We start from the raw sequence: 26,166 nt of genomic DNA on the forward strand, positions 1-26,166 counted from the left end.
ACGGCCACAGGGGCCTTTGGTCAGTCAATTGGGACACTTGTTCGTGTAGTCTCGTTCTAGAGCCCGGGTACTGCAATGTTGGACAACTTGAGGTCTTGGAACGCAATATACCGATGTATCCAATGTTCGATGGTTGATGGCTGATTAGTTGCATGCATAGGTAAGGTACGCGAAGTTTACCTCCAGAGCCGATTTATGCATGACATAATCATCCGCGCACGGATGCATAACTGCTGTACTGTACATAGGTATATGCTTCAAAGCTGTACTCGATACACGTACTTCTGTGCTGATTTTTGGGTGCATCCCAAACTAGGAGAGCCTCGGGCATCAAAAAGCATATAATATCGAAGAGCTAGCCTTTGTTGAAATGACACCCAGGAGAAGCTTCTTCATTCAGTATATGTAATTATACAGAGCCCAGCTTTGCGAGTAATCTATCCTCTATACCTTCCAGGATGTACGTGTGTTCGATGACCTCCAAGTTCTCAATCTCCGCCTTGAACGGCTTCTCTGGGTCCTCGGCACCTCCCATAGGATTGACCCCCATTTGAGACTGTGCCATTTGTTGGGTCACCTGGGCAGCGGCTTTTTTAAAAGAATCAGTAAATAGTCAAGTCAGCTGGGTGAAGTTCTTACCATTATTGCTCCCTAGGATGAAGTTGTAAACTGGTTGCAAGCCGAACAAAGTAAGGAAATACCAGCTCAAACTTGAAACCCACCGCACGTCCAGATCCCTGGTACCAACACCTGCTTGCAGCATTTGCTTGAACTGTGGCGTAAGCGGAAAGGGCAGTTTCACTACGGACAACATTAGGAGTGTATCCCCAATGGCGGCAGCATATATTACTCACTGATCACATATCCGGAGAAGAAAGCGTTGATCCAGCCCATAATCAAGCTCTGTGGCACCATCATCGCAACATTGCCCTTCATCATGCCCATCATGCCCTCCATCATGGCAGGGTCCGTCATTGGGTTCGCCGGGGGCTTTCCCCGATTCTCAGGATCAGCCAAGAATCTACCATCCTTGACACCATCAATGAACACCTCCTTTCGTCGCTCGAATGCCGATTTAGATATTTGCTGGTAGTTCGCGCGGAGAGTCTGAGCGTGCATGAGAGAGCGTTGTTGGCGCGTTTTTGCGAGCGGCTGCTTCTTTGGTATCGTCTGAAGTAGTGTAGAAAGGTAGTGGCGGAGAATACCAGTCAGAATYATGACAACGGTAATGGGCAGCAGAATCCAGTAGCTAATACATGTCCGTTAGCTCACGTCTCGTTTGCTGTCCAGCGATACGGCGTACAAAAGCGCAGGATCCCGATGGATCTGCTGTTCCATTTGGGCGGCCATTTCCGAGTGGACTTCGAGAGACTTGATTCGATTTCTGAACAGGTCTTCAGGCAGGATTGAAGTCCCCGGTCGACGGTCGTGGATGAGACGAAGTCCCAGGCTAGGCTTCAATAGGGTTTCGGAACTTCTGCCGAAGCGAGTTGTCCTTTAGCTAAGGTACCTTACCTTTGACAATTCAAGGCCTCACGTTCTGAACACCTTCCTACACCATCCCCCTCAAAACTTGATTGAAACCCCGATCATCCAGCATGTCTGAGGGCCGCATATCACCATATTCGCTGAACGATCTAAAGAACACGACCGACGATGCTCTGGGCAACTACCTACGCGGACTCAACTTCAAGCAAGACAACAGCAAGCTCGACGTGCGATTAGCGTTGGGATATGTTGCAGTTGTCATTGCAGGCGCGACATTCGCGGCAGATTACAAACTAGGATGGGAGGCGACTCGAGTCTGGACAGCAGTCGCCGTCGCGGTGTATGTTGTACTCAACAGCGCCCTGACCTACTGGATGTATTTCGTGGAGAAGGGCCTGGTGTTTGAAGGCGAGAGGAATGGTCACAAGGTAAGATTCATATTGAAGAACTATTCAGATGCAGGCAGCACAGATGATCTGACGAACGGTCCAAAAGATATCGATCACATCAAAGACGAAGAAGCATGATCCGACGTACTACCTGGAGGTCTCCGTGACCAACCCGGGCTCTACCCCAAGCACATGGCAGATCAAGGCTCCTTTTACAACATGGTTCACTTCCGACGGCTTCTTTGTGTCACAGCCATTCCAGAAATGGCTTGCTACAACCGTCGAGGTGATTGGCGATGCGGACCTGAAGAATGCAAGCAGAGACGAACGTGATGAGTTGGCAGCGCCCACTGCTCATGTGCAAGCTCTTGACCAAGACAGCCAGGTCGGGAATGTCACGGGATCAGATGCTACAAAAGGCAGCAAGAAAACGAAGCGAAAGAATTGAATGGTGGTTCGAGTTGACGAACAACAAACCTGGCGACCATGGCTGTTTGCCACCGTGCAGACTCCCCGATCAACTCGAAGTCGCATTCATGCCACATGCGCCGACAGTTTCTGTTTCGACGCACCAACGCGATCCCTGCTTCAAGAATGTCTATTCCAATGCCAAAAGTTCCAGGAATACATTCCGTATCACCTGGACTGCTGTGACCCGTGAAGATGTGCGCTACGACTGGTTCCCTTGTGATGCACGTCACCCAGTGGTCAATAACCTGCGGCACGCTCCTCCATCGCTACAGACCATTTGGTCCAGCAAGTGACAGGCGAGAACTGCTGCGTTGTCCTGTCGCAGTGGTCCGGGCATCTGGTCTGTTTGGGGTAGCCGCAGCTCAGACACGTGTGGATCTTTAGATGATGTATCCGCGCGAACTTGAACCTGCGCAATGCTCCCAACGGAGGTTGAAAATGAAGCTTGCCTTCTGCTTGTTTTGAATAGATGACAACGCCCGCGAACAGGAACCTGAATTCACAAATGAAGCCGCCTTGCGGAGAGTCAAATTCACCAGGGAATGTCGTCTTCTCACTCCTGTTGTCGTTGTTGGCGGCGGTCTTCAATTTGTCGGGCCTTGTGTGTACCACGCTCAAATCCGCAAGCCGCTGCGACAACATAGCCGAGACAGTTTACGAGCATTCAAAGCAGAAGACTTGGGACATATGCACTGCCGAGTATACCAAAGCCGTTGGCAGCTACAAGCTCTTCGCAAGCCAAGCAAAGATTCTCTCGTCGCCCGGACTAAGCGCTCGCATAGCTCGACTGGCCATGCATCTTCTGCTTTACTTCGTGTAGGAAGTCTGATGAAACCTGTGCCGAAATGACTATGTGAGCTTCCGATCGTGTCGCGGTCATAGTCGACGGCAGTTGAGAATGAGCGAAAGCATGATCTTTGCGCGATTGTGTGATCACTAAAGTCGAGATTTAGAGATTTGGTGCATCTCAATGATGGCGCTGATGACGACGATTTGGGAGCTGTTGAACATGATTGAGGATGGCTTTCCACCTGCGGTCTGCGATCTGCTGACAGTGAGGGTTGACAAATCCATTGGACGCAGTGATACAATTCGAAGGCGGAAGGCTTGGAAGAGACGTAGTGTGTACGGAAGACGTAGAGTACCTAGGTACCGTAGAGTCACCTGAAAGCGTGGAGCTACATTTATCTTCGGGAGGAGAGGAGCTTCTCTGCCGCTAGCGTCTTCTCGTAAAGTAAAGTGAAAACGAACTTGCTCTCACCAACGCACCGCGAAATACGCTCGCTTTGAAGATCAGACAGGTTTTCCGTGGGGTGCACCGTCTTTTCTGCGCAGTGTGGAAGCGTGTTCATCCGAGGAAAGCGTCTCTCACCATCATTGGCAAGCACGCAGCAGGATCCATCCGGTCCACCGCGGTCTGATTTGAAAATCTGAACTTCCGCCTGCCGGCTTTGCTCATTTCTTCCCACTCACCACCCGACTTCCTGGTCCACGCTTCGTTCTCCGCCACCCGCAATTCCCTGGTAATTGTTGCCATCGATTGAGCGTGTCCTCACCGAGACTTCCGCCAACTGCTTTGGGCCGCATTCACATCAATCGAATCCAACGAGCGGGAATTGCTCCATCTTTTTTTCGATCAGCGTGCTAGCTAGCAGCCCGCGACAACAAAGTTTAACTGCCTTGGTACGTCTGCTCTTCATCTCCCGCATACTTCGACATTCGTCTCGTCTGCGACACATCGTTGCTCGCACGGCTGCTCGGTCCTTCCAACCACCCCGCTGACCCGCCGCCTGCAGCTAAATCCCGCACCGGCAGCGCACTCGACACGAGACTCGCGCGATCTTCGCCCGGCTTGGAACGGATCACCCCAATTCAAGAGAAAACTCGAGTGTACAGATACCCTGTGTGCCGCCTGTGGGTAGCACATCCTAGTCAGCCGTCTGCATCAACTACCCTCGGAGGAGTGCGCGAGCGGCAAGTGCTGCTGGGAATTTTTTGGAACACGCCCTGCTGGGCAACCCCGAGTGCGGGACTTGAGAAAGCCACTGGCCATCTCGTCGTCGTACTTGGTAGCATTGAATCGTCGCAATGGCTACGTCCACTCAAAGCCCCAACGGCTTTTCCTACGCGCAGGCGGCCAAAGGGCGAGCCGCTGCCGCAAGTTCACAAACACCTTCGAGCAAGGCGGCTTCGGGCACCGCGACGCCCGCACCCGGCACATTCTCCGAGCTGACGCCCAATAGCAACTGGGCTGATGATGTCGAGGCTACAGAGGGAGAGAAGACTGTCGAGTTGAGGAAACCCGACCTGGAGGAGAAGGAGCCGAAGGAAGTACAAGAGGCGAAAGAGACGAAGGATCACGACAAGGCACCAGCGGTCAAGGACAGTGCCGTTGAGCGTACCAAATCCGAAAGCAAGATCCAGATTGCGTCTTCTGGCGTTTCCTCGCCAGATCTGGTCGCGACATCCAGCACGACCCATACTGATGACTCCTCGGCGCCCAATGGAACATCACCCTCTGATACGACTTGGGAGACTAAATCACAAAATTCGGAGCCGGCTTGGATTGCGGAGCGCAAGGAGCGTCAGACCACTGGTCACCACGAGGAAAGTAACAGCACGGCACCAGCGACGGGCACCGGCTCAAGTAAGCGTGGGAAGAAGGAGGCCAAGGAGGCCAAGGAACCCGCTTTGACGCAGCCTGCGCAAAAGCCCATCGTCTTGCATGAGGCTCCTCCCCCGCAAGTTAACATTTGGGCCAAGCGCATGGAAGATGCCACCAAGGCGAAACCCGCTACATCGCAGGCAACCAAAATTACTGCACCGACGCTACAGTCCAAGGAAAATGTACGACCCAAAGCCGAGCCGAGAAAGAAAGCCAACTCCACCGCGAGTGCACAGCGAGAGCCTGAATCTCAAACAGCGGACTCGAGAAAGTCCAATGGCTTTCAGACCAAGCGTGCTGCCAACGAGCCACGCACGAGTGTACGCCAGCCCGCTAAATCTGCAGCGGACAACGTTCATGCTGAGCCTCCCAATGCAACACCCAGCCGTACAGCTCAGCGCGAGGCACAAAGTCTGCCCACCGTGTCATCCACGGTACCGCCGCCAGTGAAGGACGAGACTTCGTGGCCGACGCCCGACAGCGCCCAGGAGAGGGAGCGCAAGGTAGCGATCGCCGAGAAGGAGTCTGACGAGGCCGATGCAGATTCTAGCGCCGCCGGCAAGTCTCGTGACAAGACGAAGTGGACTCCATTGCCAGTAACGCCGACTATCGTGTGGCAGACTGAGGAGATGAACCGTCCACGCGGTCAGGCAGGAGAGCGGGGTGGACGGGGCAGTACAACAACACGAGGCCGTGGTGGACTACGAGCAGCTCCGAGTGGAGCAAAGGGCGGCGAGCGTTCTGTGGCACGAACTACAGGCCCTCAGGGTGAGGCCGAGCACGCCAGCCCCGGCCATGGCCGCTCGAGCACGGTTGATCGCGAGGCGATGCCACCGCCCGCTAAGCCTGCCGGTACAAGTGCATCCCGCGAAGGCAATGGGAACGTGCCAGAAGTGCAGTCTGGCGTTGTTGTCGGTCTCGAATCGCGGCAACCGAAGTCGCCCTCGAAACCAGACCTAGACGGGCAAGACGCCAAGAACTCGGATTCCAGCTTACGCAATGTCTCGCACGAGGTTCGCGAAGTATCAGAGGCTCCACGCGATGCATCCACCAAAAAGACATCTTTCGAACAAAAGAAGGAATCTCGGTCCAACCACGAGAGTTTCGGAGCGAATGGCAAGGAGTTCACTGGTGGTCGTGGGAAGACCCGAGGTGGCCGTGGCAGAGGCGGTACGCGCGAGTTTGCAAATGGGCACCAGCCAAGTGCATCATTCACCAACGGCCACACTGACTACGGCGCGGCGATATATGGCGTGCCTCAATCTCCGTCTTCCTTCCAGCCTACACGTGGCGGCCATCCGTATGCCTACGCCCAGCCGGGACGTGGGGGTTGGACTCGTGGCGGCAACTCTCGCTCACATTCAATTCCTATGGAACAGATGTACAGCCGCCCGCAAGGTCCACCGGTGCAGACATACTATCCTGGGATGTATGAGTACCCTGGTGCCATGKCGATGTCATCGGCACCTTTCAGTCCAATGATGGAACCTCAGTATGTCATAGACATGGTCAGCACTCAACTGGAGTACTACTTCTCTCTTGACAATTTGCTGAAAGACATGTTCTTGCGCAAGAACATGGACACGCAAGGTTTCGTCTTCCTGGACGTCATTGCTAACTTCAACCGTTTGAAGCAGCTCACCGTTGACAAGGACCTAATCAAGTTTGTCTGCCTCAGATCAGAGGTCATCGAGATCCGCGTCGGCGAGGACGGCAATGAGCGTCTTCGACGGAGAGAGGGATGGGGACAATTTGTCCTTCCAATGGACCAACGAGAGGCAGGCGCCCAGACGAGCGGTCCTAAAGAACTCCACCGTCCAGAGCCTGTCCAGCTGCCATATTGGCCTGCACAACAAACGCCAGCATTTCGGGGTCCGTCGGCTGGTTTCCAAGCGCCCAGGGGATCTCAAGATTCGAGCTTTGCCATGAATGGCGGCGTGTCGCTCTTTTCGCCCATGTCACCATTTCTAGACACGTCATATGGCGGCTTTACCATCGGAGAGGAGAATCGCGGTCGCGCCGCCAAGTCCCCAGTCAATGGATCCCCGACAAGCCATTCGTTTGCTGCTCCTATCGACGACAGGACCATGGAGCCCGATGTGTTCGCAGACGAACACATCAGCTCTCTCACCGTTGTCGTCAAGATGAATCAGCCACGCGCGAAGCCGCACCACAACGCCGCTTCTCGCACGTTTTCCAACGGATCTATTGATACTGGCAGTGTGTACGCAGGAACGGACAAGGAGAAGTCAGTCGAGGACCAAACCCATCCAATTGCCAACGGAGAGACTGTCATGAATGGTGACTCACCACATGCAACACCCTCTCGCCATGCAAGCCCAAGCCTCGGTCGCTCCTCGGGAAAGACCGACGCGACCAATGAGCTGATGCTGCTGTGGGTAAAGGACAAGGACGTGCCACTGGAAAGCCTGCCACAAGACGCCGCACTCGAGCCTTACGTTCAACTGCGAGTAAAGGCACTGAAACAGCGTGAACAAGCTGCCACAGGAGCGTGTCCATACGACCTCGACGTCCTTTACCAGTTCTGGTCTCACTTTCTTATCCGTAACTTCAACAACAGGATGTACGGCGAGTTCAAGTACTTCGCCGGGGACGATGCTCAGCAACGCCGCAGTCCGGTTGGGTTGCAGAACCTCGTTCAGTATTACGCCAACGCTCTGGCCAGCAGTAACCCCATCCGCGATCACATCGTCAAGGACTACGTTGACCTCGTTAAAGCTGAGCCATCAGTTCTGAATGGCCAGGCACACAAGCAACTTCGTCAGGCTTGGCGCAACGGCGCTCTGAATCTCAAGAACCGCAAGAAGCTGGCAGATATTCTTGATGATGGCATCAAACAGAGCCTCGAGGCATAGTGGCCTTTGGTCACAAGCGACACAATTCTATCAATTGCGAATACCGCAACATCTCGTCTCGCATATGGTATCGATCGGCTTACCACGACTACGCAAAACGAGCTCGCCTCGAATAGGCTGGAAGCGATTTCAACGCTTCGTCATGCTGATTTTCTCAGCTGCCGCTGCGTATGTTCCTTGGAGGCGATTGAGTACGCATGCGAAGCTTACGGTTCTGTCCCTTCGGCGTTCCCGGCTGCATATTCTCTGAAAAAGCATGACTACAAAGTTTTATTTGATTGACGACCAGCATGAATCGAGGGGTCGGTCGTTCTGGGAAGGCGTTATGGTGCGTTGATTGACGTTGTGCTCTTTATTTTTGCTGCCCTGCGCATGGGTAGCTTTCAAAGCGTGGACTGGGCAAGGTTCGAATTCTGCTGCTGCTGCTGCTGCTGCTCATTTGCATAGCGACCGGAGCTCAAGGCACACAGTGTAACTATTTCGCTGTCGTCATCGAAGATGGAAGATGATGGTTTGCAACACTCTTCTTTCACAAGGCACTTGTCGGAGATTCGCTGCGAGAAGTGCCGGTGAAGTCAACCTTATCTTTCAGTAGGGGATGGGTCAAGAGAAGTTGTAGATGAAATGAAAGCGGAAGCAAAAATAATCACAATATCGAAATGCTGCTGCGGTGAGCTGGCTTTGTGAAGCAGCTGATTACTCGTTGAAGCTCTCGTCCGCCGCCTTGTCCCCATTCCTATGCTCTGTATCGTWTGGCTCTGTCCGTAGACATGACACGACGACGTGATAGGCTTTGTCCAATTCACCCTTGGAGGAATGAAGCGGACCATCTCCTGATTTGTCGCTCCGCAACATTTTCGCAATACCCAAAAGAGTAAAGGGTCCGCTTGTCGGCCTCCGAAATCTCGATGACAAGAAACCTCACTCAACAACAACACCGTTTGCTTCGACACATCGAAGCCCAAAGCCACCAAGGCCTTTCGTCCTGTTCATTACGTGGCATCTAACAATCACAATCACAAGTCCTGGCATATTCCAGCTAACTCAACGACAATGCCGCACCACGAGGATAACAATTTTGGCGGAATGCCAGAAGTGCATGATTTCGACGCGCTGGTATGTCTGGATGTGATCCAATACTCATTCAGTTGCTAAAAGTGAAGCAGCTTTTCGACAGTATGTCTTGAGCTTTCGATCGTTTCCGGGGGAATTACCAAGCTGACAGAAGAAAAGTGGATGGAACGATCATAGACAGCACGCCGGCGATCGTCAAGCACTGGCATCAGATAGGAAGGGAGATTGGAGTTCCTGGTAAGCGTTCAAGGTGTTATTATTATTATTGCATGTGAGTGATGTCTGATCATCTGACGTGTTGTTGTTGCAGGCGATGAAATTCTGGAAACTTCACATGGACGAAGATCGATCGATGTGCTTGCCATTCTGGCGCCACATCTGGCGAATTGGGAATATATTTGTAAAGCCGAGGGCGCTATTCCTGTCAATTATGGCCAAGACGCAATCGAGATTCCAGGCAGTAAGTGAGAAGTCTTGCGGGTGAAGCTCGCATGTACTTGTAGATGGACGCTACATTGGCTGTTTACTCATTGATCATCGATCGAGGAAGTTCACTGACGCCTCAACAGGCAGGATACTACTCGAGCAACTCGAAGCTGCGCGAGCTCCGTGGGCTATCGTCACTTCTGGAACGAGACCATTGGTCTCAGGATGGCTGGACGTCATGAAACTGGCCCACCCACGTTTCATGGTCACAGCCGAGGAAGTTCAGCAAGGCAAACCAGATCCCGCATGCTACCGTCTGGGAGCAGAGCGATTGGGCATAAAAACCAGTGACATTCTGGTGCTGGAAGACGCTCCCGCTGGTGTAATGGCTGGCAAAGCTGCAGGCTACCGCGTGGTCGCATTGGCAACGACACACAGCATTGAGAAGCTCAAGCAAGCTGGTGCAGACTGGATAGTACGGGATATGGAAAGCGTGACTCTCTCGCGGTTCGACGGCAAGACTGGCAAGATTAGTATTCGGGTAAGCAACTCATTGCTTGCCTGAACACAGTCGACGAATCACTCCACGAATCGACATGCGAGGTATCAACACAATCAGTAGAAGGGTACTGTACCATATTCTTCTTTAGGAATATGCTTAAACCTGGTTGAAATGGCGGTTCAAAATTCCGAGGATTAGAACGTTGAAAGTTACCAAAACGCAGGATTCCCAACCATCATAACGTGACAGGCCGTTAGACCAAACGCTGGCATTCTCAGGCGAAACAAGCCCTATGCTCGCTCACGTCGGTGCTTTTTCCTCTCCCAGGCCTCGCGAAGGGCAGTTTTCACGGTTTCTTGGCCATCTTCGAAATTGGAGGCACACACTTCAACGAGAAATGAAACTTGGTCTTCCGTCCACACCAGATTGTAAGATCCAGAGAAGCTCGCAGTGGAAGGATCAAAGCCTGGTGCTGCTCGTTCGTTTGGGAGAAGAGGCATGTAGACCATCGTTACCGCGTCCTGTTCGTAGATTGGTGCTGGTGGATTCTTGACTTCCCTTCCGTATGCATCGATCACGCTGGACGGGCGGTCGCAAGAAATACCGTCATATATTTGAGCGTATCTTCCTTTGAATTGGTTTGGTTTGCTCTCTCGATCTTCGTCTTTCTCGTTTGCTCGGTGATTCACATGCTCTGCGCGACCCTCGCCATCTACGCGCTWCGTAAACTTGAGACCTCGACGACTTCCTATCTGGTCCACCCGGTCTTGGAACGTATCCTTCTGAACGTCGGAGGAAGCATCCATGTTGATGATGACATCTACTTTCCGCTTTGGATGTAAAAGGACATATGTCGGACAGTTATTGTCCATTCCGGAATCAATCAGGTGGATGCGGGGCGAATTCTCCAGACCAATTCTTGCTTGACCAGGTTCAAGAGGACTGTAGTGGTACAGAAAGTTGTGCTCGTTGCAAGCATGTAAAGGATGATGATTTTCAAACTCCTCGGTGCCATCTTTGCCCCAGAGCCTACTCATGCCGCTTGCGAGTTTGTGGACAGTATTCCCAAGGAATCCTCTCGGGAGATTTCGACTGATGGTGGACAGATAGGAAGTGAGTGGCCCTGCCGGAGCACTGGTAGCTAGTCCTAGTAATAGCATGAGCGACTGCTCAGGCAGCTGCATGGTAGATAATCCCCCCTCGAATGGCCGTCCAAATCCCCAAGTTGGCACCCACGCTTCCAACTCATCGCAACCCACCTCATACGGCGTCATTTCGAACCACTGAAACCATGCTTCTGGATTTGGTTCGGCGTGTTCACCAGCAGCGTGGACTTCCTTGAATGGATGCTCCTTGTCAACCCAGTCTTTCCACGGCCTCTCATGGCGGACAGCAGTCAGGATAGGTAAAGGCTCGCTCCCGTCGTCGGTGTATCTTCTCGAGCTCGAGAATCTATGCCAGGCATGCTGGTGGCCAATTGGTTCTTTATAAGCCGCATCCTCAGAACTACCTTCGAGAAAGATCCACCCAGTCGTAAACACAGAATACAGATCCATTGCAACGATAGAGAGACCACTTCTAGTTTTCTGAATGAGGGGCCCGAGTAGTGCCATGGTACCCCCGGGTGCGCTCAGCATAATCCGTATGGCATCACCGGACAAGGGGTGGTGAGGGCTGAATCGTTTCCTGCAGTGGTCGATTACACTCTGCATACTGGCACGTCCAAAGCTGTAGTAGGCAGCCAGAGACCAGCATGACCCAGAGACACCTGCCACGTAAGTAAGACAGTCCCATAGTCCGGCCTTCTTCATCTGTTCGCAGTAGCCGAGAACACCTATCTACAGCAGGTGTGTCAGCATCCAGATGGACTCTTCACAAACAAGACAAAGAAGCAGGGCATCTCACCATGGCTCGAAAGCCTCCACCACTGCCTCCAAAAGATATAATGGGAACATCATCTGGATGGACATCCTTGGAATCAATTCCCAAATACCTAGCAAAGCTGTCTCGAACGCGCAGTCTTCGTTTCGATCGGAACAACATTTCCTGCATATCATGATCAAATGAGCTGCAAAACAATCCAGCCTCACCACTGCAATTACCTCTGGGCCAAGCTCAAGACCACGACGAACTTTGGCGACATCTAGAATCTCCGGGAAAAGCTGCGGATCTTTGATGATGTGCTTCACACGAGTCTCCAATGCGGTAACACCACTCAAAATCTTGAGATCCGTGATGGCTTCCGGAAAGGCCGGCTTGATCGTTTTCTCGTAAATTTTGTGAAGCCTTCCCTGGTGCTTGACCTCTTCACCCTGAGAAAGGCTCATCTTTTCCAACTCAGCATCCAGATTTTCTCTCGAATCATCCATATCTTGAATTAGTTGATCATGCAGAGTCTCGGTGCGGTGGGTTTGGAATGTCTCTGTAGAGATGTTGTGATGACACGCCAGTGCTCGTGTCAGACGTGTTGACATGTACGCACGCCTTTCAAAGCCTCAGATGGACGGATGTGTAAGACACATGGCCAAGGCAAGCAAGCTCATAGGCATGTTTACATGTATGTGAGATACATGTACGGCACGTAGCTTGTGGCCAATGAGACGGACCACGTTGCGACACGGGCTTGCTTTGGTCTGTAAGGTACATGTAGGGCTGATGGAGCTTTCCACTTTGAATGCCGAATGCCCGATGATCGATTCAACATACCTCGAAAGAATAATCACACTCGCATATTGAGAGTGTTCAGAACAGCATAGCCTCTAGAGGCCGACAGCTTAGCAAATCGACCGCAGATCGAGCCAAGCAGCCAAGAGGAAGGAAGACGCAATAGGAATGGATCCACGTAGTCGTCGGACCTTCCAAACACGTTCAGACGTTGCGGTGTGGCAGGGTCGTTGTGATTGCAAGGGAAGGTGCGGTGTGAAGGCTGCCGAGTCGCGGCGAGCGTGTAGTGCAACGTGCAGCGTGCTTTGTGCTTTGGGGCTTGACGCCGCGCACGATCTTGCTGCTCATCTCGACTTTCCCATCAAGATGGTCACACAGGACAAGGGTTTGTTTTCGTCATGCTACCGTTCCCAGCGAGCGCCGCCGTTGCTATCTTTGCAGACGCAGGAACAAGGCACGTTGTGTCACCGTCTCCACCGAGACCGCTTCAGGCCGAGGCGGAAGGCTGTACGCTGAAGGGTGGTTGCGTGGCTGACGGCCAGTCGACAGCGACAGAGCACCGGCAACGGAAACGGTCGACGGTTGCAAAGGCCTGCTCCGTATGATGAGTGGACATATGCGCAGGTGGTTGGATGAATCATGAACCACGACGGTGCGCAAGGTACCCAAGAGCTTGCCGGCAGCCCAGCCCGATTTCTCCTTTGCAATCCCCACATCCCACGCATGCATGCAACGGAGATTAATCTATCATCAATGCGTTCATCCTGCACGCGACGTTCGTCGCTGGGCGACTCACGCTACAAGCCCCGGCCCAAGCGCAGACAACTACGCAATGAGCGTGGCAGTCCCGCACCAACTCACGCTCAATCTGAAGAGATGGATCCCATTCCATCATAGACTTTCCCAAGTTTGATAAAGCAGCCCCAGAATTTTGATAGTCTGCGGGACTAGAGCGCTGATCATCCGACGGGAAAAGAACGTCAAGGGGAATCTCTGGGCGAGCGGCGCCCGCGAACCTCCTTATTACTCACGGGCGGCGCCGGAGCCGTTGTTGTTTACCATGCAAATTATGCGGTGTTGGCGACTCGCATGTTTGATCAAATGCAAGGTGTTCAACGCGCGCACTGCGAAGGGCCATGTCTCCTCAAGAGACAGGAAATGCAAATGGAGTCTGCGGAGGCGATGAAGCCAACACCGATCCAGACTCGCGGGTTTGATTAATGTATTTTTGGTGGTGTGACGAGACGGTGGGAGCTGAGAGAAAAAAGGTGGAGGTGAATCGCTTCGCGAACGGGCACAGCGGGTCGGGACCGCGCCTCTCAATCCCAGGGAATCCAATTGCTCGCACCCTAAACTACATCCTGGCCCTACATCCCTACTCTGTTACGCTCGCTTGTTCGCGCGGCTGCTGCTCCTTCTCACTGTCACCGTCTGTCCGTCCGTCCGTCCTCCTGCTCATCGAGCATCCTCTCGTTTAACCATCGCCACGGTATTCGCCATCTCTATCCCATCCACGCTCATTCGTTCCCCCCCACCGCTCGCTCGCTCCGCCCCGTGAACGTGCAAGCATCATCACTATTTCGCCTTAGACCTGGGCTTGGACCTGGATCTGCGCCGGAGCCGTCTGGGGTCGCGAGGATCGCGCATCGCATCCAGCACTGTCGCTTTGAATACACGTCGGTCGCTCCTGCTGAGCCTGCAGTCGCGACTGCCCGTGCCGCTTGAGCCCCTCATACGGAAACCCCCCGATCTGCTGCATCCACCCGCCGCAAGACCACCGCACGTCGGAACACCGCGGTGCCATGGCCTTCGTCGCCTCCGCCAACGACCCGTACGCGGCCCATGACCACTCGGAGCTGTATACAACTGGCGATCGATACACACAGCAACAGCAAGCGCACCCCCACACACAGCACACACAGCACCAACCACAACACATGCAACACACACAGCACCCACAGCACCCACATTATCAAGCACATTCTTACTCGACRGCACCGTCAGACCCGTCTATGCATGATCCGTCCATGCCCAGCTTCTACTCCACCTCCCTGGCGAATGGCATATCCTGCGACATCAAGCCACGTCTTACCAAGGAGCAGCATGACATTCTCGAGTCGCATTACCAGAAACAGCATAAACCCAACACCAGCACTAAGAAGAGTTTTGCGGAGACACTGAACGTATCGCTGGAAAAGGTCAATGTAAGTACTTGCCGGTGAAATCTGAACGATTATCATCAACACATGCCTGATACGTGCACAGAACTGGTTTCAAAATCGCCGCGCCAAAACCAAGCAGGATGCAAAGAAGGCGCAAGGTCTGAACATTTACCAACAAACTAGCAATTCCACCAACTTCGGTTCCGACTACGATATCTCACCGGGCCACTCTTCTAGTGACTACATGGCCATGATACAGCAATTTGCGGAAAGCGATCGTCTATCGACCTCGTACGGATCTGGAGTCGGTCAACCGCCTATGACACATGATCAGCAGCCTGTTCACGGACTTCCGTTCGCCCCTGCAGGGCAGCAGTACAGCGATGGAGCTATTTCACAGCAGATGGCTCAGGACATGTTTGACAGTCCGCAAGAGATGAACAGAAGGACTCTCACGCAAGAGCAGTTCGACGCCTTCGCTCTGTCTCAGTCAAACAACCACTTCGCGGACTTCCAGTCCAATGGCCCAGGTGATGCCGATCTCCAGCAGGTGTTCCCCGAAATGCACCAGGACAACTTCAAGACTCAGCATGCTTACGCCTTTCCGCATCCAATGAGTGCTCCAATTTCAAGCAACGACTCTAGTCTCCCATCATCGTGTTCAGAACAATCTACATTCCCGCCCTCCGTTATGATGCAGCATCACCAAAACCTATCTACTGAATCTCTCGAATGGGCCGACAGTCGCAGCTCCTCTGTTTCAATGCCTTCCAGCCAGGAAGACGCCCTCCAACAAATGCAGCAAATGTCACACCAGGACCTTTCGTCGCAGTGGCAGGCCGGACCATCCATACCGGTCGACCCGAGCACACTCCAACAGCAATTTAGCGAAGCAGATTTCCATGAGCTGAACTCGCAACAGCAACAATTGCAAGCGGACAATCCATTGACTTGGCCTGTTGACGACTTCCTTCGACGAGACTCGCAGACTGGATCAATTCTTGCACAGCAAATGAGCTCATTCGCTATTCAACCCCCACAGGCACCCCAATCTGCGGCGTTCAAATGCCCTCCGCCCCCGCTTGTCACCACGGGTGGCATTGCTGCTCGGCGTCAAAGGCCACGCCCGGCTACATTGGGCATTGCAGCCATGCGAAGTCAGTCCTACAGCGGTGCGGCCCAGCCTGCGTCCCCGGGTCACCAGTCGAACAATCTCGCTCCGGTGCAGCAACTTCGACGTATTCGCTCTAGCATTGGAAATGGCCGCGTCACGAAGTCTGGAACAGGCTCTGCTCAGAGATCACCTATGAACTTTACGTTCGCTGATGCGATGAACTCTCCCAGACTTGCCAGGCAAGTCTCGTCGGCTTCCCTGGGAGACCACTTGGCGCCACCCACACCTCTGTCACCCAGCGAGATGTCCCTCGCCGAGACGGGTAGAGCGCCGCTCACGTCGTGGCAGTCTTCGTCTGGCCCAATCAGTCGTCAAGCAAGCATCAGTGAAACTGATCTTGAACACAATGTGCCTGTACTCGCGCCGACGTTCACCTCCCCTCCACACACACCGATGTATCACCAACTCCAGCATTCGCATCATCAATTCCAGTCACGGGTTGGCAGTAATGTCATTACTGAGAATACGCCGCCTCAGTCTGCACCTGCGTCGCAGCAGACGTTCCCTCACAACGCATTCATGGCTCCACAGCAATACTCCCAGAGCATGGCACCACCACAGCAGCCACTTAAGATGCAGGCGTACATGACTACTCCGCCACAAAATCCGTCTTTCAATGAGCATTMAATGTCAGCCATGTCATTTGTGCCGCCTCAGCACTCGCCGAATGCCACCAATCCCATTATTCCCATGCATTTCACAACCGGCCCTCTGGTTGACGACCAAAGCAAAGTTGGGGGAATGGCATTCCCACCACAGATGCAACAACAGCAACCCTTACAATTCGTGAACCACGGACCGCCCGCAAACCTATACCAGGCTCCTTCGCGAAACACCATTTCTCCTCCTGAAGGCGGCCATTACAGCTTYGTAACATCCGACGGAACATCAGGAGGCATGCGCGGCGTCACCTCTCAAGCACAGAAGCAGCCTTCTCAAAGCGCCGGAGAACTCTTCGTACATGAGTATACACCACCACAGGATGTTAGAGGCGCGGCGAGCTCGAGGAAACCTCCCGTCGTCGACAACGCTCCGAAGACTTTCACTTTTGCGAATCACGGCCCAGAACATTTCCTTGAAAAGGAAAAGGCGAAGAAGTCCGTTGCGTTCAGCAGCCCGTCCAGTGCTTCCAGCTAAAAGAGCCTCAACCGGACTGGACTCGCTGATTTCTGGATACGACACTGGCGGCGCCGATCTATTCCATCTCTATTTCCTTTTTCTGTTCTCTTGTTCTTGATTGAAGATACCAAAAAGCATATTAATGCACGGCGGCGAATCGTCGGCTGCCGACTGGTATCATTTGATGTGTGAAGGATCGGAGCGATCACACAGTTTTCTTTACGACACACGGCGCCCAGTTGAAAGTCTTTGTAATACTACAACAACAACATATCGTGTGGGATTGGATATTAATGATGGAAACTCTTGCTTACCACAGAAGGCAACATGACAGGATGTTCGCTAAACCCGAGCAGTCATTTACGAAGGAGATATTTATGATGGATCAATGATATAAGTCTTTGGACAGAACGTCTCTGTACAATTTTGACCACTTTACTCCATTTCCAAGATACCAAGCAAGTAACGTTACGCAAAGTGAAGCTGTGACTACGGAGCCAAACCACGCTCCGCGAGCGTAGAGGCAAGGTCGAATAGAAAGTCACGCGGCAACTCACACCGTGCTGCTCGTCTCTCCTCCCCAGTATCTTCGACAGGAGACCAGTCCTGAGCGAAAACATTCACCAACCACGACCGCAAATCACAGCCCTCTGGAAGATTCTCATAAGCTTTAATGACAAACGCATAGCTGGGCCGTGCATGACCCGTCAAGATCATATGGTATCCAGTCATTTGAGCGTCGAGGTGATTGAGCGCGTCACGCCGCAGGAGAGGCACGTCGAATCGATCGGCTACAATGTACAAGTCCAGGAGTCGATCGAAATTGTCGACAGCTTCTTCTTTGTCTTCCTCTTGACTGTTTTCTTGTGTGGATTCGTCCCTTGCGAGCTGCTTCCACTTCTTCTGTGCGTCGAGGATGGATTGCCATTTGGCTAGGGACGGAGCGGCTTCTTCTGTCCAGTTGGCTTCTTCCGTCCAGTCGGATTGTTGTCGTATGAGATGTTCCATTTGATAGGAGTCGAGATCATTCGGGTCTGCGTTGGGGAAGAGGTCATGGACTATTTTCGCCTCTCGCTCTTGTGAAAGCGTACGCTCGACGGGGATGTTGATTTGGTCTGACGATGCGGAGGACGCAAAACTGGCGCTTGAAGAATCGTCGTCGTATTCGTAGTCCTTCTCTGGGTGGGTTTCTGAAACGGCATCGTACTCTGGGTCATCCCATGGTTCGGGGAATTCCTCGTCTACAACACTTTGCTCGATTTGAAATTCGGGCACTTTGTGCAGTGCTGGCTGTTGACCTGGTTTCAGGAATACTTTGCCTGTGTAGAGCCAGGTTACCAGTGATCGGAAGGCTGGCGGTGAGACGTCCGTGATGTGGAATTTGTGAGATGTGGCTTCTTTCATGTTTGTTCCGTAGCCAGCTGCAAAGTATCCGGATTTGCTGCAGAGAAGGGCCTTGTGGACATGGAATTGTTCCTCATCTTCGCCGATGATGATTGTGGTGAGGATGTTGTCCAAGAAGACTCTGTTGTTATGTCAGTGGGTACTTGTCTGGTGAGGAATAGGTGATTACTCTGGGCTTGTCTCTTGGCTGTGGTCTGAGTCGGTGTCCATATTTGGTTCGAGTGAAGATGGTGGTGATGAGGGTTGGAGGGAGTGGTCCTGACCATCGGCGGCCACTTACTTGTATGATTTACAGTGGGTTGATGGCAAACATTCGATACAAAGCTGGAAGCAGCGCTTGATTTCTTGTAGTCACAGACCAGCAAGCCAGAAGCGAGACGCATAGCAGCAATCGAGTTTCTGGAAGAGGGAGGAAGAAGATGAGATGGGTCTTACAGCATCTTTTTGCATCGAAGATTGCTCAAGGTCCTCTCGAGTACCCCAGCGCCAGTAAATTGAAAGGCTGTCCATTCTCGCCAAGCTACAGCGAGAACCGATCGTTGGACATTTCATGCATTGACTTGTGATGAGGAGATGAAGAAAGGGAAGGTTACCTTAAGGTTAACTGATAAGGGTGGTATACGTCGTCAAGACGACAGGGATTCTGTTTTCGGACTGGACTTTCTTTGGATGAGACACCATCTTCTCCGAACTCCGATCCCGTTCCAAGGCAACGAGATAGATGGACATGGAACACGTCTCGCAATAACATACATCAACAATTTCATGCCCGATGGCTTCTGATCCTGTGCTCTCGCCGTGACCTCTATCCTCATGTCCCCCAAGCGACGCGCCACCGTCACAGCGGTGCTTTCCGCTCCCTCCGACGAGCCGAACGAAACCTCTCGTCTGCTCGCCCCTGATTCCAATCGCAAGCGACCCAAACGCTCATGGATCCGGTCATCGAGCTCGGTATCGACCATTATCCTTTTGGTAGTTCTCCTCGTCAGCTTTGCCGGTATGTTTTTCATGAGATTTACACTCTCTCCTCGATTGTGGCTAACAAGGTCTCCAGATCAGATGAGCGAGTCGCCCGAAACGCGAATCCTGGAGTCTGTGATATGCTATCGATACTACGAGCGATCTGATCCCACCAAGATCAACTTTGGCCGGGATGTTGCGGGTCCTGGAGCGATCGGAGGCGTTGATGAACACTGGTGCAAGACGGCCGCTGTTCAACATACGCTCGCGGAGCTCAATGGTTACAGGCAATTGCTTGACGGAATTCCCGCCTTACTACTGGCCATACCCTTTGGATGGGCCGCCGACAGTCCCAGATTCGGGAGGTGGCCAATCGTCTTCATGAACCTGCTACATGTGACACTGAGAGCAGGCTGGGTACAGGTGAGCAAACAAGCAGGCACTAGAAGGGACTTCGCTGATACTTCCATTCCAATCAGCTTGTCGCGTGGAAATGGCAAGGTATGCAACACCAAACCTCGAGATCCATATACTGAACTGATCCGTGATTCAGTCTTCGATGTCAGCGCCATTTATTTCAACACGATCTTGTGTCTTTTTGGTGGCGGTACTACTGTTATTTCTGCAATGCTCTGCGTGATAGTGTCCGATACGACACTTCCCGAAAAACGGGCAGCAGCTTTCCTGAGACTGGGAGCCACCAATCTGTCGGCAGCTTTGTCCGCTTTTCATCTGTCCTTGAATTGACCGAGTGCTAATCTGCTGTCCGCAGATTCATGCCTCCGCTCGCGGCGTGGCTAATGGAGACAAGTCCATGGATACCGAGCTTTTTGGGAACGATGCTCTATCTTCTGGCCACCGTTTCCTTCTTCTTTGTACCAGAAACTCTGGACTACCAACACGCTTATCCCCAGGCCGATGTAGGGTCGCCACCCGTTGGAAGACAAGAATCTCCCAACGACCAGACGATCTCGTCCGAAACTGGTGATATGCAGCATAAACACCACTGGCAGACGAGGCTGAAATCAGGTCTCTCATTCCTGACTGATGACTGGCGAGTCGTGGCTCTGATCGCGTCTTTCATCCTCCACAACCTCTTGGCATCGATCTCGAAGCTGCTCTTACAATTCATCTCCACGCGCTACAATCTTACGCTTTCTGAAGCAACACTTCTTGTTACCGTCCGGAATGGAGTGACAGTGGTACTCCTCTCAGTCGTTCTACCATATCTCACAATTGCGATCACGAACAAGTATAGTCTTTCTGGACAGGCAAACGACCTCTATCTGGCAAGAGGCTCGCAGATATTACTGGCTGTAGGATGGATACTTGTAGCGGCCTCCCCCAACATTCCAACAGCTGCGATAAGCCTGACGATTGCGTCCTCTGGCGTTGGAGCTGTGTGCCTAGTGCGGAGTCTTCTCACCTCTCTGGTCCCTGCACATCATATCGCTCGCGTCTACACCGTCATCAGCATAGTAGATACTGTGGGTACTATGTCGGGCGCTCCTCTGCTCGYAGGCCTGTTCTCTCAAGGCTTATCATTAGGAGGCGGGTGGATCGCCTTGCCTTTTTATTGCATCGGTGGCCTGTCAGGACTGTTTGCAGTTCTTCTCTTCTTTGTTCGATTGGATCAGGAGAAGGAAATCTGCGAGGGAGAAGACATGTGAGAAACACATGGAGCGATAACACGATTTCAAACTTAATGGGCACCTCTGCAGGGACCTGATCTGGGCCGGGCCTCAGGTCTAGACGCAGCGAAGTCGAATGTCAGGTCTACAGAGCTGCAGCTTATCAATGCTCTTGACCAATCCGAGCCGCAAAGTTTGAGAAGGTCGGTCGAAGTGCAGGTCTCACGCAGTTCCACGCGTCAACATGCTTGGTTCCTTCCACATCACGCAATTGATCGTACCTTTGGAGCAGGCCGCATGCTCCGTCCAAGGCGGTCAGACGGCCACCGTCACGCTGACGCAGAAACACATGGTTCAGCTGGCTTGCGATAGGCCTAGTCTTACCTGCGGGCAAGTGAAAGCCACCTCGTCGTACCACATGACATGGCAATCGGACTTGGTCGACGAACACGATAGTCTGCCACGATTCAACAAGAAATAAGATCCGACAGTGAGGGTGCGGGATGTGCGTATAACTTCCCCCCCAAGCAGGAGAAAGTATACGGCATTATCGCGGCCGTCAGAAAAAAAAAAAGTCAGCGCTTGGCAGATAAACGTATTGACCTGCCCAAAAAGGACTTCCACCGCCATCGTAAATCGGAACTGACGCCAACACATCATCGCTGGGGAACTTCAAGCTGCATGTTTTTCTCGATCATTACGTGTTTAAATTATGCCCGGATAAGCATCTATCAGCCTCAAGCCTCACGGCTGAAGCTCCTGCAGCTTGGAATCGTCAGCGAGCCCCAAGTCCTTTCAAAGTCTGAAGGAATCTCTGACTAAATCGATAAGCTGTGTTAAGTGGGCAGTCGATGTGACTATCTGTGGCTCGACGCATCTCCATGGCTTTCCCTTCTACATTTTACGACCATTGTGGAGCTCCGTGGTGCATGACAGAATGGCTCCATATTCGATCAAATTGATTGCCTACTGCTCGGCGTCTGGTTTTCACTGCTTCTGTTGATTGCCCCAAAAAGAACAATGCACAACACCCCGAGATCATCTTGTTGAACGGTTTGTATCTCGTGTCCGGAATAGAGTACTTCAGCAAAGCCGTACAGTCGATATATGATTTCAAAGTCATCGTCCTAACAGTCATGACAAGCGATCAAAGAACGACATACAAGACATGGTCCTGGTTACCCAGCTTCATCAAGAACAACAACCATGAAAGATTACTCTCAGATCCGGGAGAAGCTCCCAACGAAACCACCTCCTTACTGCCAAAGCCCGTGGATGACAGTCACGACTATGACACCGATGATCGAACACAGGCCCAACGTATTCTATCAGAATTCTGGATACTCTTCAAGGCCTCCATCCCAGTCATCCTAGCCTATACCCTTCAAAACAGTCTCCAAACCATCTCAGTCCTCATCGTCGGACGACTCAGCCAAGAATCGTTAGCAGTCRCAGCATTCAGCTACATGTTTGCAATGGCTTCCGCATGGCTAATTGGCATGGGAGGCACGACAGCAATCGATACACTTGCATCTGCATCCTTTACCGGAAGCAAGAATAAGCATGATCTCGGTATCATCCTCCAGCGAGCATTCCTTGTGCTTACCGTCTTCTACGTGCCCGTCGCCGTGCTCTGGCTATTCTCTGCGCCAGTTTTCCGAGCCCTGGGACAGGAAGAATACATTGCTCRGGATTCCGCCAAATTCTTAACGGTGCTTATACCTGGTGGCCTGGGATACATTTACTTTGAATGTATGAAAAAGTACCTGCAAGCGTAAGTCTTCCACTCCTGAAAGACACATATGCACCACCTCCTGATAATAATCGCACAACAACAGACAAGGTATCATGCGCCCCGGCACATATATCCTCCTCATAACCTCCCCACTCAACGCGGGACTCAATTACCTCTTCATCTACACTTTCAACTGGGGTCTCTTCGGAGCTCCCATCGCCACAGGAATCTCCTACTGGCTCTCCTTCCTCCTCCTACTCGCCTACACACGCTTCATATCCGGCTACGAATGCTGGGGAGGTTTCAATCGCAAAGCTTTCGATAACATCGGCTCCTTTACACGAATCGCATTGCTGGGTGTTGTACACGTGGGAACAGAATGGTGGGCTTTTGAAATCGTCGCGATTGTTGCTGGACAATTGGGTACTGTTTCCCTCGCGAGTCAAAGTGTTATCATGACAGCGGATCAAGTGAGTTCTCTCGCTCATTCAATTCCCCAACTTTGAAACTAGATAAATAAGCTAACGGCTACCAAGGTCATGAATACCATTCCCTTCGGCGTCGGAGTCGCTACTTCAGCCCGAATAGGCAATTTACTAGGAGCCAAAAATGCCAAAGGAGCTGCTTTGGCCGCCAATACTTCTGCATGGTTATCCATGATCCTAGGCGCCGTCGTACTCACAATCCTAATGGCCACAAAAGAGAATTTCGCGCGGCTGTTCAACGACGACGAAGCAGTTATAAAACTAACAGCCAAAGTCCTCCCCTACGTCGCACTATTCCAAATCGCAGATGGCTTAAACGGTGCGTACCTAACTTCATCAACATGAGAAAATTCTCCCTTTCCCAACTGACAAATATCGCAGGTTCTTGCGGCGGTGCTCTACGCGGTATGGGACGACAACACGTCGGTGCAGCAGTTAATATTCTGAGTTATTACTGCGGCGCATTACCTCTAGGAATCTACCTTGCTTTTCATGGTTGGGGTCTTGGGGGGCTTTGGGTCGGACAATGTATTGCTTTGTATATTGTGGGGTCGTTGGAATGGTTGATTGTGGGATTTAGTGATTGGGAGAAGCAGATTTCTAATGCGTTTTTGCGTATGGATTCTTCTGAGAGGGTTGAGATGGGAGGGGGGAGGGATGTGTAGGCAGGCACATGAGCGGGACTTTTTTTGAGGTAGGTAGTTCTTTTTTGGCGATGATGAGTTGATAGAAAATTTCGCATCATGTGAAAGGGGGCGAATTGAAAACGCCCAGCCACAGGTTCCTCCCCGGAACTTCTAACAACGCAACACATCGTATTTTTTTGTTCCCCCGCTCAGCATCGTGATCAAGAGCTGAATTCGAACAAGTGCCTCTCATCATCATTGATAAGCAGCGATAATACATAGATACATACCCGGACCCCAGACCAGACCATAGAACCCCAGCTACGTAATCAYGAGCAGCAGCCCCAAAAAATCCCGATCTTCAGCCCTTTCCCCCCCCCAGAAGAGAGAGCTTCGCCTATCTCTCCCAATCGGCAAAAGATTATGCAGGTGCGTATGCATTGGCGAGCTGGGGAAAAAGTTCCTGGCCGAAAGCTCTGGGGAGGGGGAAGCTATTGCATCTGGTCATGCATGGTCCATCGTAAAAGTTGCAATTAGTTTCCCGACGCGATGGGGGACGCGAGCTCGTGAGAGAGTAAGGTAAAAGCATTGAAAGTCCCCGTCCTCTTCCTCTCAATCGAAGAACGGTTTTTTTCCCCTTCTCAACCTACCTACCTACCTATCAAAAAATGATGAAGTCCCTCCTCCTCCCTGTCTTTGCTCTCGCAGCAACCGTCCAGGCTCATGGTGATCACGAGCAGGAGCCCATTGCGGGTCCTCATAAGAGCTTGTGGTACAACACGCTGCCTGGAGATGGCGGTACTCAGGTAGGCGAGGGCGAGCGAAGGGTGGTGATTTTGCTGATTGCTCAATTTTCTTAATCCAGGCCGATTCTGTCTTCTCTGGCATCAGCACCTTCGGCCGCTTGCCTTATTCGCCCTGCCTATCCAGTCTGGATGAGAAATATGACATTGCGTTCATCGGTTTGTCTCGGGACGTTTGACGATAAGTGGTTTATGTTAATCTTGTTTTAGGCGCTCCGTTCGACACTGGCACTTCGTACCGACCAGGAGCTCGTTTCGGTCCATCGGGTTCGTCTCCCAGACTCCGCTTCTCAAAGAAGGTGTCAAGCTGACGGTGCATTGTTGGCAGGAATCCGACAAGGTAGTCGCAGACTCAATCTCTAGTACGTGCATTTGGCTTACAATAAATGATGACATGAGGCTCACGCAAGGTGCGCTTCAGTGGTGGATACAATGTTCCTTTGGCTGCGAACCCGTTCGCCGATTGGTAAGTCGACTGCTTCGTCCAAGGATGGGTCCAACATCCGAGCTCCTACAGAAGCCCTCCATCGGCAAGGTACGCTCTGGTAGATTGGCTGATACTTCACAGGGCCAAGATTATCGATTGCGGTGACATTCCCGTGACATCTTACGACAATGCTTGGGCTCTCCACCAGATCGAAGAAGGACACAACAGTATCCTGATGAGGGATCCAGAGACTGCTGCAAAAGAGCCAGGCATCTCCAAGCATGGCAAGACCCTGCCACGAGTGATAACCTTAGGCGGAGATCACACCATCACTCTCCCACTGCTGAGGAGCATGAACAGAGCGTATGGCCCCATCACCGTCATCCATTTCGACTCGCACTTGGACACCTGGCGCCCAAAGGTCTTCGGCGGAGCTCCGAGCAAGCAAGCCTCAATCAACCACGGTACCTATTTCTTCCACGCAGCGGAGGAAGGCCTACTCCGCAACGACACCAACATCCACGCTGGCATCCGCACGACGCTCTCTGGTCTTTCCGATTATGAGAATGATGGGTACTGCGGCTTCCAGATCTCTGAGGCTCGCGAGATTGACACCATTGGCACCGAGGGTWTCATCAAGAAGATCCATGACCGCGTTGGACACGAGAATCCGGTCTACCTCTCCATTGACATCGACACGCTGGATCCAGCATTCGCGCCAGCGACGGGAACTCCTGAAACTGGCGGGTGGTCTACTCGTGAGCTTCGCACCATCGTCCGTGGACTGAAGGGTATCAACATTGTGGCTGCTGATATCGTGGAGGTCGCACCTGGTGAGTTTTAGAGCAGAAGCCAACGTGCCTATGCGTTGAGATACTCTTTGATGCGAGAGTGAGAGAAGCTGACCACTTTTTGTAGCTTACGATACCAATGCCGAGTTGACGACCATGGCAGCGGCTGATACGCTGTATGAGGTCATGACTCTGATGGTTATGAACGGCCCCCTTACAGTGGCCAAGAATGGCGCGAACGTCAAGACAGACTTGTAAAGTGGTCGGGGAACGTGTGTTTGTCGAAGGATGTTA

The 26,166-nt window shown here is 52.3% G+C and overlaps 10 protein-coding genes; 7 read left to right on the forward strand and 3 right to left on the reverse strand.

The window, feature by feature from the left end:
* Window positions 1-409: 409 nt before the first annotated feature.
* RCC_02615 (related to DUF850 domain protein) lies at window positions 410-1,350 on the reverse strand (the record flags this gene model as incomplete). XM_023767905.1 has 4 exons in its annotated part: window positions 410-588; window positions 640-801; window positions 855-1,249; window positions 1,304-1,350. 4 exons carry the CDS (start codon window positions 1,348-1,350, stop codon window positions 410-412), a joined length of 783 nt encoding a protein of 260 aa, XP_023623673.1.
* A 248-nt stretch (window positions 1,351-1,598) lies between these two features.
* Window positions 1,599-2,325, forward strand: RCC_02616 (related to signal peptidase 18 KD subunit; the record flags this gene model as incomplete). XM_023767906.1 has 2 exons in its annotated part: window positions 1,599-1,916; window positions 2,002-2,325. The coding sequence occupies 2 exons, from the start codon at window positions 1,599-1,601 to the stop codon at window positions 2,323-2,325; spliced, it is 642 nt and encodes a 213-aa protein (XP_023623674.1).
* A 2,111-nt stretch (window positions 2,326-4,436) lies between these two features.
* Window positions 4,437-7,889, forward strand: RCC_02617 (uncharacterized protein; the record flags this gene model as incomplete). Its single annotated transcript, XM_023767907.1, has 1 exon — window positions 4,437-7,889. The coding sequence occupies one exon, from the start codon at window positions 4,437-4,439 to the stop codon at window positions 7,887-7,889; it is 3,453 nt and encodes a 1,150-aa protein (XP_023623675.1).
* A 1,053-nt stretch (window positions 7,890-8,942) lies between these two features.
* Window positions 8,943-9,954, forward strand: RCC_02618 (probable glycerol-3-phosphate phosphatase (glycerol-1-phosphatase); the record flags this gene model as incomplete). XM_023767908.1 has 5 exons in its annotated part: window positions 8,943-9,005; window positions 9,056-9,065; window positions 9,123-9,200; window positions 9,274-9,423; window positions 9,533-9,954. The coding sequence occupies 5 exons, from the start codon at window positions 8,943-8,945 to the stop codon at window positions 9,952-9,954; spliced, it is 723 nt and encodes a 240-aa protein (XP_023623676.1).
* Window positions 9,955-10,181: 227 nt separating this feature from the next.
* RCC_02619 (uncharacterized protein) lies at window positions 10,182-12,260 on the reverse strand (the record flags this gene model as incomplete). XM_023767909.1 has 3 exons in its annotated part: window positions 10,182-11,729; window positions 11,797-11,937; window positions 11,994-12,260. 3 exons carry the CDS (start codon window positions 12,258-12,260, stop codon window positions 10,182-10,184), a joined length of 1,956 nt encoding a protein of 651 aa, XP_023623677.1.
* A 2,097-nt stretch (window positions 12,261-14,357) lies between these two features.
* Window positions 14,358-17,028, forward strand: RCC_02620 (uncharacterized protein; the record flags this gene model as incomplete). XM_023767910.1 has 2 exons in its annotated part: window positions 14,358-14,759; window positions 14,821-17,028. 2 exons carry the CDS (start codon window positions 14,358-14,360, stop codon window positions 17,026-17,028), a joined length of 2,610 nt encoding a protein of 869 aa, XP_023623678.1.
* Window positions 17,029-17,499: 471 nt separating this feature from the next.
* On the reverse strand, window positions 17,500-18,854 carry RCC_02621 (uncharacterized protein; the record flags this gene model as incomplete). Of its 3 annotated transcripts, none has more annotated exons than XM_023767911.1 (2): window positions 17,500-18,535; window positions 18,850-18,854. In XM_023767911.1, the coding sequence occupies 2 exons, from the start codon at window positions 18,852-18,854 to the stop codon at window positions 17,500-17,502; spliced, it is 1,041 nt and encodes a 346-aa protein (XP_023623679.1). The 3 variants fall into 3 exon arrangements, with proteins under 3 accessions (XP_023623679.1, XP_023623680.1, XP_023623681.1); XM_023767912.1 differs by lacking the exon at window positions 18,850-18,854 and adding an exon at window positions 18,695-18,797 and having other exon boundaries at window positions 17,500-18,533; XM_023767913.1 differs by lacking the exon at window positions 18,850-18,854 and adding an exon at window positions 18,584-18,624.
* A 373-nt stretch (window positions 18,855-19,227) lies between these two features.
* On the forward strand, window positions 19,228-21,044 carry RCC_02623 (uncharacterized protein; the record flags this gene model as incomplete). XM_023767914.1 has 5 exons in its annotated part: window positions 19,228-19,411; window positions 19,469-19,797; window positions 19,854-19,875; window positions 19,928-20,093; window positions 20,147-21,044. 5 exons carry the CDS (start codon window positions 19,228-19,230, stop codon window positions 21,042-21,044), a joined length of 1,599 nt encoding a protein of 532 aa, XP_023623682.1.
* Window positions 21,045-22,141: 1,097 nt separating this feature from the next.
* Window positions 22,142-23,890, forward strand: RCC_02624 (probable uncharacterized membrane protein, predicted efflux pump; the record flags this gene model as incomplete). XM_023767915.1 has 4 exons in its annotated part: window positions 22,142-22,779; window positions 22,844-23,210; window positions 23,277-23,544; window positions 23,607-23,890. 4 exons carry the CDS (start codon window positions 22,142-22,144, stop codon window positions 23,888-23,890), a joined length of 1,557 nt encoding a protein of 518 aa, XP_023623683.1.
* Window positions 23,891-24,519: 629 nt separating this feature from the next.
* RCC_02625 (probable agmatinase) lies at window positions 24,520-26,130 on the forward strand (the record flags this gene model as incomplete). XM_023767916.1 has 7 exons in its annotated part: window positions 24,520-24,657; window positions 24,717-24,813; window positions 24,865-24,921; window positions 24,983-25,016; window positions 25,076-25,120; window positions 25,223-25,914; window positions 26,000-26,130. The coding sequence occupies 7 exons, from the start codon at window positions 24,520-24,522 to the stop codon at window positions 26,128-26,130; spliced, it is 1,194 nt and encodes a 397-aa protein (XP_023623684.1).
* Between the last annotated feature and the right edge of the window lie 36 nt (window positions 26,131-26,166).

This window comes from Ramularia collo-cygni (genome assembly GCF_900074925.1).
Source record: "Ramularia collo-cygni strain URUG2 genome assembly, contig: RCC_scaffold03, whole genome shotgun sequence".
Lineage (NCBI taxonomy): Eukaryota > Fungi > Ascomycota > Dothideomycetes > Mycosphaerellales > Mycosphaerellaceae > Ramularia > Ramularia collo-cygni.